This window comes from Bombina bombina, chromosome 6 (assembly GCF_027579735.1).
Source record: "Bombina bombina isolate aBomBom1 chromosome 6, aBomBom1.pri, whole genome shotgun sequence".
Taxonomy (NCBI): domain Eukaryota; kingdom Metazoa; phylum Chordata; class Amphibia; order Anura; family Bombinatoridae; genus Bombina; species Bombina bombina.
Window position 1 is genome coordinate 707,147,834 of NC_069504.1, and position 23,188 is coordinate 707,171,021.

The 23,188-nt window shown below is 41.8% G+C and overlaps 1 protein-coding gene across 1 annotated transcript in view; it reads left to right on the forward strand.

The window, feature by feature from the left end:
• Positions 1–18,930: 18,930 nt before the first annotated feature.
• The window catches only part of CNN1 (calponin 1), a 53,008-nt gene continuing 48,750 nt past the window's right edge, over positions 18,931–23,188 (forward strand). Inside the window, exon 1 of the mRNA XM_053716039.1 lies at positions 18,931–19,032. Coding sequence (XP_053572014.1) covers positions 18,970–19,032 — 63 coding nt within the window. The 5' untranslated portion in view covers positions 18,931–18,969. The remainder of the gene's footprint in view (positions 19,033–23,188) is intronic.

Sequence of the window (23,188 nt, forward strand, 5' to 3'; positions counted from 1 at the left end):
TGGTTCTTCAACCTGGCTTATGTGTTCCCACCGTTTCCTCTGCTCCCTCGACTGATTGCCAAAATCAAACAGGAGAGAGCATCGGTGATTCTGATAGCGCCTGCGTGGCCACGCAGGACCTGCTATGCAGACCTAGTGGACATGTCATCTCTTCCACCATGGTCTCTGCCTCTGAGGCAGGACCTTCTAATACAAGGTCCCTTCAATCATCCAAATCTAATTTCTCTGAGGCTGACTGCATGGAGATTGAACGCTTGATTCTATCAAGGCGTGGCTTCTCCGAGTCAGTCATTGATACTTTAAAACAGGCACAAAAGCCTGTCACCAGGAAAATCTACCATAAGATATGGCGTAAATATCTTTATTGGTGTGAATCCAAGAGTTACTCATGGAGTAAGGTTAGGATTCCTAGGATATTGTCCTATCTCCAAGAGGGTTTGGACAAAGGCTTATCAGCTAGTTCTTTGAAGGGACAGATCTCTGCTCTGTCTATTCTTTTGCACAAGCGTCTGGCAGAGGTTCCAGACGTCCAGGCTTTTTGTCAGGCTTTGGTTAGGATTAAGCCTGTGTTTAAAACTGTTGCTCCCCCGTGGAGCTTAAACTTGGTTCTTAAAGTTCTTCAGGGAGTTCCGTTTGAACCCCTTCATTCCATTGATATTAAACTTTTATCCTGGAAAGTTCTGTTTTTGATGGCTATTTCCTCGGCTCGAAGAGTCTCTGAGTTATCTGCCTTACAATGTGATTCTCCTTATCTGATTTTTCATGCAGACAAGGTAGTTCTTCGCACCAAACCTGGGTTTTTACCTAAGGTGGTTTCTAACAGGAATATCAATCAAGAGATTGTTGTTCCATCATTGTGTCCTAATCCTTCTTCAAAGAAGGAACGTCTTTTGCATAATCTGGATGTAGTCCGTGCCTTGAAGTTTTACTTACAGGCTACTAAAGATTTTCATCAAACATCTGCCCTGTTTGTCGTTTACTCTGGACAGAGGAGAGGTCAAAAAGCTTCGGCAACCTCTCTCTCCTTTTGGCTTCGGAGCATCATACACTTAGCCTATGAGACTGCTGGACAGCAGCCCCCTGAAAGGATTACAGCTCATTCTACTAGAGCTGTGGCTTCCACCTGGGCCTTTAAAAATGAGGCCTCTGTTGAACAGATTTGCAAGGCCGCGACTTGGTCTTCGCTTCACACCTTTTCAAAATTTTACAAATTTGATACATTTGCTTCTTCGGAGGCTGTTTTTGGGAGAAAGGTTCTACAGGCAGTGGTTCCTTCCATTTAAGTTCCTGCCTTGTCCCTCCCATCATCCGTGTACTTTAGCTTTGGTATTGGTATCCCACAAGTAATGGATGATCCGTGGACTGGATACACTTAACAAGAGAAAACATCATTTATGCTTACCTGATAAATTTATTTCTCTTGTAGTGTACCCAGTCCACGGCCCGCCCTGTCCTTTTAAGGCAGGTCTAAATTTTAATTAAACTACAGTCACCACTGCACCCTATGGTTTCTCCTTTCTCGTCTTGTTTCGGTTGAATGACTGGATATGGCAGTGAGGGGAGGAGCTATATAGCAGCTCTGCTGTGGGTGATCCTCTTGCAACTTCCTGTTGGGAAGGAGAATATCCCACAAGTAATGGATGATCCGTGGACTGGATACACTACAAGAGAAATAAATTTATCAGGTAAGCATAAATTATGTTTTTTAGCTTTTTTTGAAATGCTGTATCTTTTATCTTTTATCTAGCTCCATAAGGAAGCAGTTAAACAGATACATTAGGTACTCAGAAGCTAAATGACTGCAACAAGCTGATACAGAAGAAAAACTGTATTAAAAAAACAAACAGTAACTCAGCCACTAAACAAACTTATTGTCCTTTGACGAGTAAAACTAGGTAGGCTCAGGAGTGTGCACATGTCTTTAGTACTTTATGGCAGCGGTGTTTTGAAACATTGTATAACAAAGCTCAAATAATGTTGCAAAACATTGCTGCCATAGAGTACTAAAGACATGTGCACACTCCTGAGCTCTTATGAGCCTCCCTAGTTTTACTCTTCAATAAAAGATACCAAGAGAACAAAGCAACTTTGATAACAGAAGTCAATTGGAAAGGTTTTTTAAAATTATATACCCTATCTGAATCTTGAAAGTTTGTTTGACTTTACTGTCCCTTTAAGACCTTAGCACAACAACTCATCCACTGAATGATGAAGTCATAATTTAATTCTTATGCTCTGAATTGCTTATTCCATTTATGTACACTCTATCTGTATAAACTTGTATTGTCAAGTCTAGTATCTGGATTGTAACTTTGTAATGTGTAATACATATATGTATAATGCCTTAATATGTACCTAGCCCTTTGGAATATGTGGCACTCTACAAAGAAAATATAATAGTAACACTATTAATATCAACATTAATAAAGTAATAATAAAACATTACAATATGATCTACACACAAGGTGCTATAAAAGTGAATGATTGACTATATTAAACAAATGTAGGGGAAATGTGATACTAATTAATATATAAACTGTCAACTTTTCAGGTTAAGATTATTGTTCTTCATGCATCTTATGATAGGAATATTATTAAAACTTTGGCATGACGACCCTTAGCGCCATATAAAGACTAAAGTAGTGGCACATTCATCTGTTTACAAAAGCAGGCTTAAAGACAGGAATTTATCTCTCTTTCTTTCCCTGCTTGTCTCTTTCTCCCTCCTTCTCTCCGGCTCATAGCCAGGCTCTACTATCCAGCTCCTGCTCTCTGCAATGCTACTAGATTTATTTAAATGTTAAAACAAAGAGAATCCCGGAGTCGGACTTATAAGGAGTGCAGTGCGGGGAAAGCAGAAGAGAGCCAAGAGAAGAAAAAAAAAAACATAATTTCCAGCCAGACTGCTACTGCTCTGTTCTGTTCTCTGATGTCATAATGTATAAGGCACCCAGACAGCTTAGTTAGTATATAAGATGTTACAGGGGCAATAAGGCACTAAGGAGCTGGGTTACTGCAGTAAGATGTTACAGGGGCAATAAGGCAACTAAGGAGCTGGGTTACTGCAGTAAGATGTTACAGGGGCAATAAGGCAACTAAGGAGCTGGGTTACTGCAATAAGATGTTACAGGGGCAATAAGGCACTCAGGAGCTGGGTTACTGCAGTAAGATGCTACAGGGGCAATAAGGCACTCAGGAGCTGGGTTACTGCAATAAGATGTTACAGGGGCAATAAGGCACTAAGGAGCTGGGTTACTGCAGTAAGATGTTACAGGGGCAATAAGGCAACTAAGGAGCTGGGTTACTGCAGTAAGATGTTACAGGGGCAATAAGGCAAATAAGGAGCTGGGTTACTGCAGTAAGATGTTACAGGGGCAATAAGGCAACTAAGGAGCTGGGTTACTGCAATAAGATGTTACAGGGGCAATAAGGCACTCAGTAGCTGGGTTACTGCAATAAGATGTTACAGGAAATAAGGCACTCAGTAGCTGGGTTACTGCAATAAGATGTTACAGGACAATAAGGCACTCAGGAGCTGGGTTACTGCAATAAGATGTTACAGGGGCAATAAGGCACTCAGGAGCTGGGTTACTGCAGTAAGATGTTACTGGGGCAATAAGGCACTTAGGAGCTGGGTTACTGCAATAAGATGTTACAGGAGAATAAGGCACTCAGGAGCTGGGTTACTGCAATAAGATGTTACAGGGGCAATAAGGCACTCAGGAGCTGGGTTACTGCATTAAGATGTTACTGGGGCAATAAGGCACTTAGGAGCTGGGTTACTGAAATAAGATGTTACAGGGCAATAAGGCACTCAGGAGTTGGGTAACTGCAATAAGATGTTACAGGGCAATAAGGCAGTCAGGAGCTGGGTTACTGTAATAAGATGTTACAGGCTCAATAAGGCACTCAGGAGCTGGGTTACTGCAATAAGATGTTACAGGACAATAAGGCACTCAGGAGCTGGGTTACTGCAATAAGATGTTACAGGGGCAATAAGGCACTCAGGAGCTGGGTTACTACAGTAAGATATTACAGTACAATAAGGCACTCAGGAGTTGGGTTACTGCAATAAGAAGTTACAGGGCAATAAGGCACTCAGGAGCTGGGTTACTGCAATTAGATGTTACAGGGCAATAAGGCTCTCAGGATCTGGGTAACTGTAATAAGATGTTACAGGGGCAAAAAGGCACTCAGGAGCTGGGTTACTGCAATAAGATGGTACAGGGGCAATAAGGCTCTCAGGAGCTGGGTTACTGCAATAAGATGTTACAGGGCAATAAGGCACTCAGGGTCTGGGTAACTACAATAAAATGATACAGTGACAATAAAGCACTCAGGAGTTGGGATATGGCAATAAGATGTTACAGGGTCAATAGGGCACTGAGGACCTTGGTTACTCCAATAAGATGGTACAGGGGCAATAAAGCACTCAAGAGCTTAGTTACTCAAATAAGATGTTACAGGGCAATAAGGCACTCAGGAGCTGGGTTACTGCAATAAGATGTTACAGGGCAATAAGGCACTCAGGAGCTGGGTTACTGCAATAAGATGTTACAGGACAATAAGGCACTCAGGAGCTGGGTAAGTGCAATAAGATGTTACAGGGCAATAAGGCAATCAGGAGCTGGGTTACTGCAATAAGATGTTACAAGACAATAAAGCACTCAGGAGCTGGGTTACTGCAATAAGATGTTCCAGGGACAATAAGGTACTCAGGAGCTGGGTTACTGCAATAAGATATTACAGGGGCAATAAGGCACTCAGGAGCTGGGTTACTGCAATAAGATATTACAGGGGCAATAAGGCACTCAGGAGCTGGGTTACTGCAATAAGATGTTACAGCAGCAATAAGGCACTCAGGAGCTGGGTTACTGCAATAAGATGTTACAGGGCAATAAGGCACTCAGGAGCTGGGTTACTGCAATAAGATGTTACAGGGCAATAAGGCACTCAGGAGCTGGGTTACTGCAATAAGATGTTACAGGGCAATAAGGCACTCAGGAGCTGGGTTACTGCAATAAGATGTTACAGCGGCAATAAGGCACTCAGGAGCTGGGTTACTGCAATAAGATGTTACAGGGCAATAAGGCATTCAGGAGCTGGGTTACTGCAATAAGATATTACAGGGCAATAAGGCACTCAGGTACTGGGTTACTGCAATAAGTTGTTACAGGGACAATAAGGCGCTCAGGTACTGGGTTACTGCAATAAGATGCTACAGCGGCAATAAGGCACTCAGGTACTGGGTTACTGCAATAAGATGTTACAGCGGCAATAAGACACTCAGGAGCTGGGTTACTGCAATAAGATGTTACAGGGGCAATAAGGCACTCAGGAGCTGGGTTACTGTAATAAGCTGTTACAGGGCAATAAGGCACTCAGGAGCTGGGTTACTGCAATAAGATGTTACAGGGGCAATAAGGCACTCAGGAGCTGGGTTACTGCAATAAGATGTTACAGAAACAATAAGGCACTCAGGAGCTGGGTTACTGCAATAAGATGTTACAGGACAATAAAGCACTCAGGAGCTGGGTTACTGTAATAAGATGTTACAGGGGCAATAAGGCACTCAGGAGCTGGGTTACTGCAATAAGATGTTACAGGACAATAAGGCACTCCGGAGCTGGGTTACTGCAATAAGATGTTACAGGGCAATAAGGCACTCAGGAGCTGGGTTACTGCAATAAGATGTTACAAGGCAATAAGGCACTCAGGAGCTGGGTTACTGCAATAAGATGTTCCAGGGACAATAAGGTACTCAGGAGCTGGGTCACTGCAATAAGATATTACAGGGGCAATAAGGCACTCAGGAGATGGGTTACTGCAATAAGATATTACAGGGGCAATAAGGCACTCAGGAGCTGGGTTACTGCAATAAGATGTTACAGCAGCAATAAGGCACTCAGGAGCTGGGTTACTGCAATAAGATGTTCCAGGGACAATAAGGTACTCAGGAGCTGGGATACTGCAATAAGATATTACAGGGGCAATAAGGCACTCAGGAGCTGGGTTACTGCAATAAGATATTACAGGGGCAATAAGGCACTCAGGAGCTGGGTTACTGTAATACGATGTTACAGGGCAATAAGGCACTCAGGAGCTGGGTAACTACAATAAGATGTTACAGGACAATAAGGCACTCAGGAGCTGGGTTACTGCAATAAGATGTTACAGGGCAATAAGGCACTCAGGAGCTGGGTTACTACAATAAGATGTTACAGGGCAATAAGGCACTCATGAGCTGGGTTACTGCAATAAGATGTTACAGTGCAATAAGGCACTCAGGAGCTGGGTTACTTTAATAAGTTGTTACAGGGCAATAAGGCACTCAGGAGCTGGGTTACTGCAATAAGATGTTACAGGGCAATAAGGCACTCAGGAGCTGGGTTACTACAATAAGATGTTACAGGGCAATAAGGCACTCAGGAGCTGGGTTACTGCAATACAATGTTAAAAGTGCAATAAGGCACTCTGGAGCTGGATTACTACAATAAGATGTTACAGGGCAAAAGGGCACTCAGGAGCTGGGTTACTGAAATAATAGGTTGCAGAAGCAATAAGGTACTTAGGAGCTGGGTTACTGCAATAAGATGCTACAGGGGCAATAAGGAACTCAATAATTAGTTTATTGCAGGGGTTTTCAAAGTATTAGGTAGTAAGCCTCCTCTCTGGTGATATTTACAAGACAGCAATCCTCACCCCCACCCTTAATAGATGTTACTTTAAAGAAAATTTAAATATTTATTTTTAGTTTTAATTTTGGGTATTTACATCTAACCCAGGGTTCACATACAGCTCTACCTTACGTTATAATTTTCACTTTGTTACTCCTGTGTTAAACGCAAGTTTCTGATCAAGACAACGAACACAACTTATCTGATCAATCTTTTTTCCACCTACATCCCATAATTTGCCTTATTCCACCACGAAATGACAAGTGTCATTGTCAGCTCTTATAAATATTTGATGTCTTACAGAAGTCAGCTGTCACTTGTGGATTCCATAGGATAGTGAAAAGTTTCACTGCTCGTGCGCCTCCCCTTATATGCTCTAGCGCCCCCCTCGGGAGGCTTGCCTGTCACTTTGAAAAGCAATGGTTAATTACAATAAGAATTGCCAGCGGCAATAACGTACTCAGGAGCTGGGTTCCTACAATAATATATTACAGGGCAATAAGCCACTCAGGAATTGGTTTACTGCAATATGATGTTACAGGGTTAATAAAGCACTCAGGATTTAGTTTATTACAATTAGATGTTCCAGTGGCAATAAGGCACTCAGGAGATGGGTTTCCTACAATAATATGTTACAGTGGCAATAAGGCACCCAGGGGTTAGATTTTTGCATTATGAGTGCAAAAAAAAACACTGGTTGATTGAAATAAGATGTTACAGGGGCAATAAGGCACTCAGGAGCTGAGTTTCTGTAATTAGATTTTACAGGGACAATAAGGCACTCAGGAGCTGGGTTACTGCAGTAAGATTTTACAGGGACAATAAGGCACTCAGGAGCTGGGTTACTGCAAAAAGATGTTACAGGGCAATAAGGCACTCAGGAGATGGGTTACTGCAATAAGATGTTACTGGACAATAAGTCACTCAGGAGCTGGGTTACTGCAATTAGATGCTACAGTGCAATAAGGCACTCAGGGGCTGGGTTACTGCAATTAGATGCTACAGTGCAATAAGGCACTCAGGAGCTGGGTTACTGCAATAAGATGTTACAGGGCAATAAGGCACTCAGGGGCTGTGTTACTACAATAAAATGTTACAGGACAATAAGGCACTCAGGAGCTGGGTTACTGCAATAAGATGTTACAGGGCAATTGGCACCCAGGAGCTGGGTTACTACAATAAGATGTTACACGGCAATAAGGTACTCAGGAGCTGGGTAACTGCAATAAGAGGTTACAGGGACAATAAGGCACTCAGGAGCTGGGTTACTGTAATAAGATGTTATAGGGGCAATAAGGCACTCAGGAGCTGGGTTACTACAATAAGATGTTACAGGGCAATAAGGCACTCAGGAGCTGGGTTACTGCAATAAGATGTTACAGGACAATAAGGCACTCAGGAGCTGGGTTACTGCAATAAGATGTTACAGGGCAATAAGGCACTCAGGAGCTGGGTTACTGCAATAAGATGTTACAGTGCAATAAGGCACTCGGGAGCTGGGTTACTGCAATAAGATGTTACAGGGCAATAAGGCACTCAGGAGCTGGGTTACTACAATAAGATGTTACAGGGAAATAAGGCACTCAGGAGCTGGGTTACTGCAATAAGATGTTACAGTGCAATAAGGCACTCAGGAGCGGTGTTACTGCAATAAGATATTACAGGACAATAAGGCACTCAGGAGCTGGGTTACTGCAATAAGATGTTACAGGACAATAAAACACTCAGGAGCTGGGTTACTGCAATAAGATGTTACAGGGCAATAAGGCACTCAGGAGCTAGGTTACTGCAATAAGATGTTACAGGGCAATAAGGCACTTGGGAGCTGGGTTACTGCAATAAGATGTTACAGGACAATAAGGCACTCAGGAGCTGGGTTACTGCAATAAGATGTTACAGGGCAATAAGGCACTCAGGAGCTAGGTTACTGCAATAAGATGTTACAGGGCAATAAGGCACTCGGGAGCTGGGTTACTACAATAAGATGTTACAGGGCAATAAGGCACTCAGGAGCTGGGTTACTGCAATAAGATGTTACAGGGCAATAAGGCACTCAGGTACTGGGTTACTGCAATAAGTTGTTACAGGGACAATAAGGCGCTCAGGAGCTGGGTTACTGCAATAAGATGTTACAGGGCAATAAGGCACTCAGGAGCTGGGTTACTGCAATAAGATGTTACAGGGCAATAAGGCACTCAGGAGCTGGGTTACTGCAATAAGATGTTACAGCGGCAATAAGGCACTCAGGAGCTGGGTTACTGCAATAAGATGTTACAGGGCAATAAGGCACTCAGGAGCTGGGTTACTGCAATAAGATGTTACAGGGCAATAAGGCACTCAGGTACTGGGTTACTGCAATAAGTTGTTACAGGTACAATAAGGCGCTCAGGAGCTGGGTTACTGCAATAAGATGTTACAGGACAATAAGGCACTCAGGAGCTGGGTCACTGCAATAAGATGTTACAGGACAATAAGGCACTCAGGTACTGGGTTACTGCAATAAGATGCTACAGCGGCAATAAGGCACTCAGGAGCTGGGTGACTGCAATAAGATGTTACAGGGGCAATAAGGCACTCAGGAGCTGGGTTACTGTAATAAGCTGTTACAGGGCAATAAGGCACTCAGGAGCTGGGTTATTGCAATAAGATGTTACAGGGCAATAAGGCACTCAGGAGCTGGGTTACTGCAATAAGATGTTACAGGGGCAATAAGGCACTCAGGAGCTGGGTTACTGCAATAAGATGTTACAGAAACAATAAGGCACTCAGGAGCTGGGTTACTGTAATAAGATGTTACAAGGGCAATAAGGCACTCAGGAGCTGGGTTACTGCAATAAGATGTTACAGAAACAATAATGCACTCAGGAGCTGGGTTACTGTAATAAGATGTTACAGGGGCAATAAGGCACTCAGGAGCTAGGTTACTACAATAAGATGTTACAGGACAATAAGGCACCCAGGAGCTGGGTTACTGCAATAAGATGTCACAGGACAATAAGGCACTCAGGAGCTGGGTTACTACAATAAGATGTTACAGGGGTTGTAAGGCACTCAGGAGCTGGGTTACTGCAATAATATTTTAAATCGCAATAAGGCACTCGGGAGCTTAGTTACTCCAATAAGATGTTACAGGACAATAAGGCACTCAGGAGCTGGGTTACTGCAATAATATTTTAAATCGCAATAAGGCACTCGGGAGCTTAGTTACTCCAATAAGATGTTACAGGACAATAAGGCACTCAGGAGCTGGGTTACTGCAATAAGATGTTACAGGACAATAAGGCACTCAGGAGCTGGGTCACTGCAATAAGATGTTACAGGACAATAAGGCACTCAGGTACTGGGTTACTGCAATAAGATGCTACAGCGGCAATAAGGCACTCAGGAGCTGGGTTACTGCAATAAGATGTTACAGGGGCAATAAGGCACTCAGGAGCTGGGTTACTGTAATAAGCTGTTAAAGGGCAATAAGGCACTCAGGAGCTGGGTTATTGCATTAAGATGTTACAGGGCAATAAGGCACTCAGGAGCTGGGTTACTGCAATAAGATGTTACAGGGGCAATAATGCACTCAGGAGCTGGGTTACTGCAATAAGATGTTACAGAAACAATAAGGCACTCAGGAGCTGGGTTACTGTAATAAGATGTTACAAGGGCAATAAGGCACTCAGGAGCTGGGTTACTGCAATAAGATGTTACAGAAACAATAATGCACTCAGGAGCTGGGTTACTGTAATAAGATGTTACAGGGGCAATAAGGCACTCAGGAGCTAGGTTACTACAATAAGATGTTACAGGACAATAAGGCACCCAGGAGCTGGGTTACTGCAATAAGATGTCACAGGACAATAAGGCACTCAGGAGCTGGGTTACTACAATAAGATGTTACAGAACAATAAGGCACTCAGGAGCTGGGTTACTGCAATAAGATGTTACAGGGGTTGTAAGGCACTCAGGAGCTGGGTTACTGCAATAAGATGTTACAGGACAATAAGGTACTCAGGAGCTGGGTTACTGCAATAATATTTTAAATCGCAATATGGCACTCGGGAGCTTAGTTACTCCAATAAGATGTTACAGGACAATAAGGCACTCAGGAGCTGGGTTACTGCAATAATATTTTAAATCGCAATAAGGCACTCGGGAGCTTAGTTACTCCAATAAGATGTTACAGGACAATAAGGCACTCAGTAGCTGGGTTACTGCAATAAGATGTTACAGGGCAATAAGGCACTCAGGAGCTGGGTTACTGCAATAAGTTGTTACAGGACAATAAGGCACTCAGTAGCTGGGTTACTGCAATAAGATGTTACAGGACAATAAGGCACTCAGGAGCTTGGTTACTGCAATAAGAAGTTACAGGGCAATAAGGCACTCAGGTGCTGGGTTACTGCAATAAGATGTTACAGGACAATAAGGCACTCAGGAGCTGGGTTACTGCAATAAGATGTTACAGGACAATAAGGCACTCAGGAGCTGGGTTACTGCAATAAGATGTTACAGGGACAATAAGGCACTAATGAGCTGGGTTACTGTAATAAGATGTTACAGGGACAATAAGGCACTCAGGAGCTGGGTTACTACAATAAGATGTTACAGGGCAATAAGGCATTCAGGAGCTGGGTTACTACAATAAGATGTTACAGGACAATAAGGCACTCAGGAGCTGGGTTACTACAATAAGATGTTACAGGACAATAAGGCACTCAGGAGGTGGGTTAGTGCAATAAGATGTTGCAGGACAATAAGGCACTCAGGAGCTGGGTTACTGCAATAAGATGTTACAGGACAATAAGGCACTCGGAAGCTGGGTTACTGCAATAAGATGTTACAGGACAATAAGGCACTCGGGAGCTAGGTTACTGCAATAAGATGTTACAGGACAATAAGGCACTCAGTAGCTGGGTTACTGCAATAAGATGTTACAGGGCAATAAGGCACTCAGGAGCTGGGTTACTACAATAAGATGTTACAGGGCAATAAGGCACTCAGGAGCTGGGTTACTGCAATAAGAAGTTACAGGACAATAAGGAAATCAGGAGCTGGGTTACTGCAATAAGATGTTACAGGGCAATAAGGCACTCAGGAGCTGGGTTACTGCAATAAGATGTTACAGGCAATAAGGCACTCAGGAGCTGGGTTACTGCAATAAGATGTTACAGGCAATAAGGCACTCAGCAGCTGGGTTACTGCAATAAGAAGTTACAGGACAATAAGGCACTCAGGAGCAGGGTTACTGCAATAAAGATTAATAGGGCAATAAGGCACTCAGGAGTTGGGTTACTGCAATAAGATGTTACAGAAACAATAAGGCACTCAGGAGCTGGGTTACTGTAATAAGATGTTACAGGGGCAATAAGGCACTCAGGAGCTGGGTTACTGCAATAAGATGTTACAGAAACAATAAGGCACTCAGGAGCTGGGTTACTGTAATAAGATGTTACAGGACAATAAGGCACTCAGGAGCTTGGTTACTGCAATAAGATGTTACAGGACAATAAGGCACTCAGTAGCTGGGTTACTGCAATAAGATGTTACAGGGCAATAAGGCACTCAGGAGCTGGGTTACTACAATAAGATGTTACAGGGCAATAAGGCACTCAGGAGCTGGGTTACTGCAATAAGAAGTTACAGGACAATAAGGAAATCAGGAGCTGGGTTACTGCAATAAGATGTTACAGGGCAATAAGGTACTCAGGAGCTGGGTTACTGCAATAAGATGTTACAGGCAATAAGGCACTCAGGAGCTGGGTTACTGCAATAAGATGTTACAGGCAATAAGGCACTCAGCAGCTGGGTTACTGCAATAAGAAGTTACAGGACAATAAGGCACTCAGGAGCAGGGTTACTGCAATAAAGATTAATAGGGCAATAAGGCACTCAGGAGTTGGGTTACTGCAATAAGATGTTACAGAAACAATAAGGCACTCAGGAGCTGGGTTACTGTAATAAGATGTTACAGGGGCAATAAGGCACTCAGGAGCTGGGTTACTGCAATAAGATGTTACAGAAACAATAAGGCACTCAGGAGCTGGGTTACTGTAATAAGATGTTACAGGACAATAAGGCACTCAGGAGCTTGGTTACTGCAATAAGATGTTACAGAAACAATAAGGCACTCAGGAGCTGGGTTACTGTAAAAAGATGTTACAGGGGCAATAAGGCACTCAGGAGCTGGGTTACTGCAATAAGATGTTACAGAAACAATAAGGCACTCAGGAGCTGGGTTACTGTAAAAAGATGTTACAGGGGCAATAAGGCACTCAGGAGCTGGGTTACTACAATAAGATGTTACAGGACAATAAGGCACTCAGGAGCTGGGTTACTGCAATAAGATGTCACAGGACAATAAGGCACTCAGGAGCTGGGTTACTGCAATAATATTTTAAATTGCAATAAGGCACTCGGGAGCTTAGTTACTCCAATAAGATGTTACAGGACAATAAGGCACTCAGTAGCTGGGTTACTGCAATAAGATGTTACAGGACAATAAGGCACTCAGTAGCTGGGTTACTGCAATAAGATGTTACAGGGCAATAAGGCACTCAGGAGCTGGGTTACTGCAATAAGATGTTACAGGACAATAAGGCACTCAGGAGCTGGGTTACTGCAATAAGAATTTACAGGGCAATAAGGCACTCAGGAGCTGGGTTACTGCAATAAGATGTTACAGGGCAATAAGGCACTCAGGAGCTGGGTTACTGCAATAAGATGTTACGGGGCAATAAGGCACTCAGGAGCTGGGTTACTGCAATAAAGGATTAATAGGGCACTAAGGCACTCAGGAGTTGGGTTACTGCAATAAGATGTTACAGGGCAATAAGGCACTCAGGAGCTGGGTTACTGCAATAAGATGTTACGGGCAATAAAGCACTCAGGAGCTGGGTTACTGCAATAAAATGTTACAGGACAATAAGGCACTCAGGAGCTGGGTTACTGCAGTAAGATGTTACAGGGCAATAAGACACTGAGGAGCTGGGTTACTGCAATAAAAGATTAATAGGGCAATAAGGCACTCAGGAGTTGGGTTACTGCAATAAGAGGTTACAGGGCAATAAGGCACTCAGGAGCTGGGTTACTGCAATAAGATATTACAGAGGCAATAAGGCACTTTGGAGCTAGGTTACTGCAATAAGATGTTACAGGGCAATAAGGAACTCAGTAGCTGGGTTACTGCAATACGATGTTACAGGACAATAAGGTACTCAGGAGCTGTGTTACTGCAATAATATGTTACACTGCAATAAGGCATTTAGGAGCTGGGTTACTGCAATAAGATGTTACAGGACAATAAGGAACTCAGTAGCTGGGTTACTGCAATAAGATGTTACAGGACAATAAGGAACTCAGTAGCTGGGTTACTGCAATAAGATGTTACAGGGACAATAAGGAACTCGGGAGCTGGGTTACTACAATAAAATGTTACAGGGGCAATAAGGCACTCAGGAGCTGGGTTACTGCAATAAGATGTTACAGGGCAATAAGGCACTCAGGAACTGGGTTACTGCAATAAGATGTTACAGGGGCAAAAAGGCACTCAGGAGCTGGGTTACTGCAATAAGATGTTACAGTACAATTAGGCACTCAGGAGCTGGGTTACTGCAGTAAGATGTTACAGGGCAATAAGGCACTCAGGCGTTGGGTTACTGCAGTAAGATGTAACAGGACAATAAGGCACTCAGGAGCTGGGTTACTGCAATAAGATGTTACAGGGCAATAAGGCACTCAGGAGCTGGGTTACTACAATAAGATGTTACAGGGCAATAAGGCACTCATGAGCTGGGTTACTGCAATAAGATGTTACAGGGCAATAAGGCACTCAGGAGCTGGGTTACTTTAATAAGTTGTTACAGGGCAATAAGGCACTCAGGAGCTGGGTTACTGCAATAAGATGTTACAGGGCAATAAGGCACTCAGGAGCTGGGTTACTACAATAAGATGTTACAGGGCAATAAGGCACTCAGGAGCTGGGTTACTGCAATACAATGTTAAAAGGGCAATAAGGCACTCTGGAGCTGGATTACTACAATAAGATGTTACAGGGCAAAAGGGCACTCAGGAGCTGGGTTACTGAAATAATAGGTTGCAGAAGCAATAAGGTACTTAGGAGCTGGGTTACTGCAATAAGATGCTACAGGGGCAATAAGGAACTCAATAATTAGTTTATTGCAGGGGTTTTCAAAGTATTAGGTAGTAAGCCTCCTCTCTGGTGATATTTACAAGACAGCAATCCTCACCCCCACCCTTAATAGATGTTACTTTAAAGAAAATTTAAATATTTATTTTTAGTTTTAATTTTGGGTATTTACATCTAACCCAGGGTTCACATACAGCTCTACCTTACGTTATAATTTTCACTTTGTTACTCCTGTGTTAAACGCAAGTTTCTGATCAAGACAACGAACACAACTTATCTGATCAATCTTTTTTCCACCTACATCCCATAATTTGCCTTATTCCACCACGAAATGACAAGTGTCATTGTCAGCTCTTATAAATATTTGATGTCTTACAGAAGTCAGCTGTCACTTGTGGATTCCATAGGATAGTGAAAAGTTTCACTGCTCGTGCGCCTCCCCTTATATGCTCTAGCGCCCCCCTCGGGAGGCTTGCCTGTCACTTTGAAAAGCAATGGTTAATTACAATAAGAATTGCCAGCGGCAATAACGTACTCAGGAGCTGGGTTCCTACAATAATATATTACAGGGCAATAAGCCACTCAGGAATTGGTTTACTGCAATATGATGTTACAGGGTTAATAAAGCACTCAGGATTTAGTTTATTACAATTAGATGTTCCAGTGGCAATAAGGCACTCAGGAGATGGGTTTCCTACAATAATATGTTACAGTGGCAATAAGGCACCCAGGGGTTAGATTTTTGCATTATGAGTGCAAAAAAAAACACTGGTTGATTGAAATAAGATGTTACAGGGGCAATAAGGCACTCAGGAGCTGAGTTTCTGTAATTAGATTTTACAGGGACAATAAGGCACTCAGGAGCTGGGTTACTGCAGTAAGATTTTACAGGGACAATAAGGCACTCAGGAGCTGGGTTACTGCAATAAGATGTTACAGGGCAATAAGGCACTCAGGGGCTGGGTTACTGCAATAAGATGTTACTGGACAATAAGTCACTCAGGAGCTGGGTTACTGCAATTAGATGCTACAGTGCAATAAGGCACTCAGGGGCTGGGTTACTGCAATTAGATGCTACAGTGCAATAAGGCACTCAGGAGCTGGGTTACTGCAATAAGATGTTACAGGGCAATAAGGCACTCAGGGGCTGGGTTACTACAATAAAATGTTACAGGACAATAAGGCACTCAGGAGCTGGGTTACTGCAATAAGATGTTACAGGGCAATAAGGCACCCAGGAGCTGGGTTACTACAATAAGATGTTACACGGCAATAAGGTACTCAGGAGCTGGGTAACTGCAATAAGAGGTTACAGGGACAATAAGGCACTCAGGAGCTGGGTTACTGTAATAAGATGTTATAGGGGCAATAAGGCACTCAGGAGCTGGGTTACTACACTAAGATGTTACAGGGCAATAAGGCACTCAGGAGCTGGGTTACTGCAATAAGATGTTACAGGACAATAAGGCACTCAGGAGCTGGGTTACTGCAATAAGATGTTACAGGGCAATAAGGCACTCAGGAGCTGGGTTACTGCAATAAGATGTTACAGTGCAATAAGGCACTCGGGAGCTGGGTTTCTGCAATAAGATGTTACAGGGCAATAAGGCACTCAGGAGCTGGGTTACTACAATAAGATGTTACAGGGAAATAAGGCACTCAGGAGCTGGGTTACTGCAATAAGATGTTACAGTGCAATAAGGCACTCAGGAGCGGTGTTACTGCAATAATATGTTACAGGGCAATAAGGCACTCAGGAGCTGGGTTACTGCAATAAGATGTTACAGGACAATAAGGCACTCAGGAGCTGGGTTACTGCAATAAGATGTTGCAGGACAATAAGGCACTCAGGAGCTGGGTTACTGCAATAAGATGTTACAGGGCAATAAGGCACTCGGGAGCTGGGTTACTGCAATAAGATGTTACAGGGCAATAAGGCACTCGGGAGCTGGGTTACTACAATAAGATGTTACAGGGCAATAAGGCACTCGGGAGCTGGGTTACTGCAATAAGATGTTACAGGACAATAAGGCACTCAGGAGCTGGGTTACTGCAATAAGATGTTACAGGGCAATAAGGCACTCAGGAGCTGGGTTACTGCAATAAGATGTTACAGGACAATAAGGCACTTAGTAGCTGGGTTACTGCAATAAGATGTTACAGGGCAATAAGGCACTCAGGAGCTGGGTAACTGCAATAAGATGTTACAGAACAATAAGGCACTCAGGAGCTGGGTTACTGCAATAAGATGTTACAGGGACAATAAGGCACTCAGGAGCTGGGTTACTACAATAAAATGTTACAGGGCAATAAGGCACTCAGGAGCTGGGTTACTGCAATAAGATGTTACAGGGCAATAAGGCACTCAGGAGCTGGGTTACCGCAATAAAATGTTACAGCACAATAAGGCACCCAGGAGCTTGGTTACTGCAATAAGATTTTTGTTACAGGACAATAAGACACTCAGGAGCTGGGATACTGCAATAAGATATTACAGATGCAATAAGGCACTTTGGAGCTAGGTTACTGCAATAAGATGTTACAGGGCAATAAGGCACTCAGGAGCGGGGTTACTGAAATAAGATGTTACAGGGCAATAAGGCACTCAGGAGCTGGGTTACTGCAATAAGATGTTACAGGGCAATAAGGCACTCAGGAGCTGGGTTACTGCAATAAGATGTTACAGGGCAATAAGGCACTCAGGAGCGGGGTTACTGCAATAAGATGTTACAGGGCAATAAGGCACTCAGGAGCTGGGTTACTGCAATAAGATGTTACAGCAGCAATAAGGCACTCAGGAGCTGGGTTACTGCAATAAGATGTTACAGGGACAATAAGGCACTCAGGAGCTGGGTTACAGCAATAAGATGTTACAGGACAATAAGGCACTCAGGAGCTGGGTTACTGCAATAAGATGTTACAGGGCAATAAGGCACTCAGGAGCTGGGTTACTGCAATAAGATGTTACAGAACAATAAGGCACTCAGGAGCTGGGTTACTGCAATAAGATGTTACAGGGCAATAAGGCACTCAGGAGCTGGGTTACTGCAATCAGATGTTACAGGGCAATAAGGCACTCAGAAGCTGGGTTACTGAAATAAGAGGTTACAGGGATAGTAAAAATTCAGGTACTGAGTTACTGTAGCATGCAGTTTAACACTGACTCATTCCACTCAGCTAAGTTAAATAAATTATGGTGTGTATAATATACGTTAAGGGAATTCCAGACATACAGTGTCCTTATAAGTACAGACAGTTATATACACACACACAACTGTATATACTAATAGCCTACAGAAGTAAGGAATGGTAATTGAACTAGCTGCTCAGATCCTGTAAAAGATCAAAAACAGAACAAACAATAGATAATATAGATCGCATTTATTATAAATCTGTCTTTTCAAATGCTTTGTCTGCAAACTATGGTATTTCCCAATCACCTAACACAATATTTTTCCTTCTACATTTGTTTATATTTATTTTCTTTTTTATCCACTTTTCTTCTGTTTCTGACATTTTTCCAGGTCTCTCTCCCTGTCTAGTTAGTGAGCATCGTCCCTTCCTGACTCTCCATCAGCATCAGTCTGTCCTTTACGCTCCTGTTTATGTATTTTCTTATCTGTAGAATCTCTCTCTCTCTCTTTCCTCTTACCTATTCCCCTTTTTATCCCACTCGAGTCATTTTCCTTCTCCCACTTCTGCCTCCCATCTTATCACATTCTTTTGCAATTTCTCTCTCCCTCTCAGTTCATTTCTTATTTTTTTTCCTCCCTTTCAATAGCTCCTATTAATTTTCTCCCATGCCCACCTTTCTCTATTCCCTCTCCTCACATATACTTTTATTTCCCTTTCTTTCATGATTACTCTCCCAGTCTCTTCTCTCCCTCCCTCCCTCCCCTCCCTTCTAGGGAAAAAAAATCCAAAGTAGGAAAATCTGACAGTGATCCGATATCTATCTATACTTTTTCATTTTTTTTTAATACCAACGCGTTGACATCACAGAGACTACCACGCTGTGATTGGTCGGTGGCTGGACCAATCAGATGTTCTGGCTCCAGACACACATGTCCCAAAAGACCAGACATTTAAAAAGTTGCTGTAAAAGTCCCGGGAGCATCTTCCAGCGGAGAGAAGAAGAGGAACAGCAGCTGTAGAATGTCGGCCACTCACTTCAACAGGGGCCCTGCCTATGGACTCAGCGCAGAGGTCAAGAACAAGGTGAGGGGTTGTCCCCAGGAGCTGACACTCTAATCATGCCTGGCTACTGATGTTTGTTCGCAGGAGATGACACTTTAATCTGACCTGCCCTATTGATGCATGAGCCTAGTAGCTCTCACTATAACTGTGCCTGCCTAATAAGGTACAAGCACGGGGGCTGACACACTAATTGTGTCTAATTTCAGTCCAGGAGCTGACACTCAAACTAATCCTATTTACCGATGCCTGAGCCTGGGAGTTGACAGTGACAATGTATCTTTACTAAGTGATGTTTCATCCAAGAAGCTGACGATCTAACCATGCATTTTATTCTACACATGTGAGCCCAGGAGCTGACAATTTATTCATATCTGTTTAGCGATGTGTGATCCCAGAAGGCAACATTCTATTGGGTTGTGAGCCCTGGAGCTGAAACTCTAAACATGCCAGTTTTAAGTTATATGAGCAAACAAACTGGCATTCTAATTTCACCTATCTAGTTATATGTGATCCCATGAGTCATGACTGTTTTGTAAGGTGTGAGGCTAGAATATGACAGGGTGATTATGCCTGCTGATGTATCAGATCAGGATTAGGTCTGTACATATATACTCATGTGTCAGTTGTCATTCTGGCCTTTCCTGTGCACTGAAGTGAGTTTAGGAGCTTATGTTAACAATGAATATATACATATGCTCTGATGTGACCATATCTATTAATTAAGGGGTAAGCTCAGATAATGATTCTGTATTATTGTTCTTTGCTGGTGTATGACAGTGACAGTGACTCTATGTGGCCGTGTCTGACATTCTTATATTATTGTTTTTAAACTCATCAGTTCACACTCTAATTGTGTAAAGATGGTAGCAACAATAATTATTCCCATCTAGCTAAATGTGAGCCAACAAATTCACAATTATGTCTAGAGATATCAGAGCCCAGAAGCTAACACTCTTACCATACTTGTAATATGTGAGCACAGAAGCTGACAGTCTAACCATACCTGTCTAGTTGTATGTGAGCCCAGAAGCTGACACTCTAACCATACCTGTCTAGTTATATGTGAGCACAGCAACTGACACTCTAACCATACCTGTCTAGTTATATGTGAGCACAGAAGCTGACACTCTAACCATACCTGTCTAGTTATATGTGAGCACAGAAGCTGACACTATAACCATACCTATCTAGTTATATGTGAGCACAGAAGCTGACACTCTAACCATACCTGTCTAGTTATATGTGAGCACAGAAGCTGACACTATAACCATACCTGTCTAGTTATATGTGAGCACAGAAGCTGACACTATAACCATACCTATCTAGTTATATGTGAGCACAGAAGCTGACACTATAACCATACCTATCTAGTTATATGTGAGCACAGAAGCTGACACTATAACCATACCTATCTAGTTATATGTGAGCACAGAAGCTGACACTCTAACCATACCTGTCTAGTTATATGTGAGCACAGAAGCTGACAGTCTAACCATACCTGTCTAGTTATATGTGAGCACAGAAGCTGACACTATAACCATACCTATCTAGTTATATGTGAGCACAGAAGCTGACACTCTAACCATACCTGTCTAGTTATATGTGAGCACAGAAGCTGACACTATAACCATACCTATCTAGTTATATGTGAGCACAGAAGCTGACACTCTAACCATACCTGTCTAGTTATATGTGAGCACAGAAGCTGACACTCTAACCATACCTGTCTAGTTATATGTGAGCCCAGAAGCTGACACTCTAACCATACCTGTCTAGTTATATGTGAGCACAGAAGCTGACACTCTAACCATACCTGTCTAGTTATATGTGAGCACAGAAGCTGACATTTTAACCATACCTGTCTAGTTATATGTGAGCACAGAAGCTGACAGTCTAACCATACCTGTCTAGTTATATGTGAGCACAGAAGCTGACACTCTAACCATACCTGTCTAGTTATATGTGAGCACAGAAGCTGACACTCTAACCATACCTGTCTAGTTATATGTGAGCACAGAAGCTGACATTTTAACCATACCTGTCTAGTTATATGTGAGCACAGAAGCTGACACTCTAACCATACCTGTCTAGTTATATGTGAGCACAGAAGCTGACAGTCTAACCATACCTGTCTAGTTATATGTGAGCACAGAAGCTGACACTCTAACCATACCTGTCTAGTTATATGTGAGCACAGAAGCTGACAGTCTAACCATACTTGTCTAGTTATATGTGAGCCCAGAAGACTATATTCTAACCATACCTGTCTAGATATATGTGAGCACAGAAGCTGACATTTTAACCATACTTGTCTAGTTATATGTGAGCCCAGAAGCCTATATTCTAACCATACCTGTCTAGTTATATGTGAGCCCAGAAGCCTATATTCTAACCATACCTGTCTAGTTATATGTGAGCACAGAAGCTGAAACCTTAATAGTATTTGTCTTTTGATATGTAACTTTTAACCCCTGACTAGTAAACCATAGTTATATATATATATATATATATATATATATATATATATATATATATATATATATATATATATACTTATATACAGGTGTAATACCTGCCTGTTTATGCATAAACCTAGATGCTGACACTTTAATCACCCTCTGTTGTCAGATACAAGCACATATCTTGACATTGTAACCATGCTTGTTTAGTCGTTGATGAGAAGAAGAGCTACTACACTAACTATGTCTGTATAGTGATGTGCAAGAAAAGGATCTAATACTTTTACTACAACTGCATAACAATGCCTGAAACACTATATACAAACTTTTACTGCCTGTAGTTGACTTTGACACAAATAGCTCAAACAACAAAGTCATACTTTAATCTGGAAGTAATCTCACATATTGGCTTAGATTCATTAATGATCTTTGGGTCAGAGAGACCTTTACAGACTAAGATATGTGAGGAGTGAGAAATTGCTTTTAGGATTTACTATAGGAAAGTTATGTGCTGAATGCTAAATGGAGATGAGAATATATACGTTTTGTTCACTTTTCTGCCATATTTTTGTATCTATGGTTAGTGTATATAGGAAAACCATTTAAAAAAAAAATATATTTAATATTTTGTTATGTAAAAGAGTATTCAGAGTTAGCAATGGCAAGAACTTTTCTAGAATGTGATTTTTTTTTTTAGTAGCACCTCTCATATTCAATAAGCCCTGATAACCTGTGTGTGTGTGTGTGTGTATATATATATATATATATATATATATATATATGTATATATATATATATATATATATATATATATATATATATATATATATATATATATAGTATACTGTATATATAAATAAATAATATATATATATATGAATAGATTAAAAAAAATTGTGAGATTAAAATCCTCCATTTTATATATATATCCTTCCTGTGCCTAACTCCTGTGCTTGCAAGACTTTCTGAAAATAGGAGACACATTTGCAAAACTGAAATAAAAATAGTGTATTATTATGTCGCTCTAAAAAATGGCGACTTTTCTAACAGAATTTCCACGTAAAATAACTTACATAGCTTTTTGCTGGATTTTCATATTTAAAGCCATTCCGTTCAATTTGAAAACTATGTGATAATTCACTTATTACATTTTCAAAAGCATTTGTTGTGCTATAACACTTCCTATATCTTGCATGGAGAAATATCCAACATTCCAATCCATTAGAAAACACTGCTCATGCAAGTTTTCATTGGATTTTTGACCTTGTCAGATTCAGGTTTTAAGCAACTTATTATTCCTGTTTACATGTGTGTGTCCCCCGTGCTAGGCAATGTTATAAACACATTTTTAAATTAAAAATACATCTCAAATTGAACTTCCCCTCAAATATATCATATGTATCTGAAATTATAAATAGAAACGTCATAGTGTTTATATAAAAAAGGTTATTTCTAAAATGAATCTAAATGAGATTAAATTGCACACATAATTCATTGATATTAGTGGTTAATGGGAAGTAAAACGTCTCTTGCTTTTGTATAAAGGTTATTCTTGTCCGACGCTCCCTAGAGATGCCAAAACTTGCTATTGATTTGAATCTCTTGCAGGTTACAGTAATCTCATTTGTTTACCTTCTACATCATTGGGAAAAGCACACTTTTTTTCACGAAAGGAAGAGTGTTTGATGTCCCTTTAAAGGGAGAATCTACACCAGAAT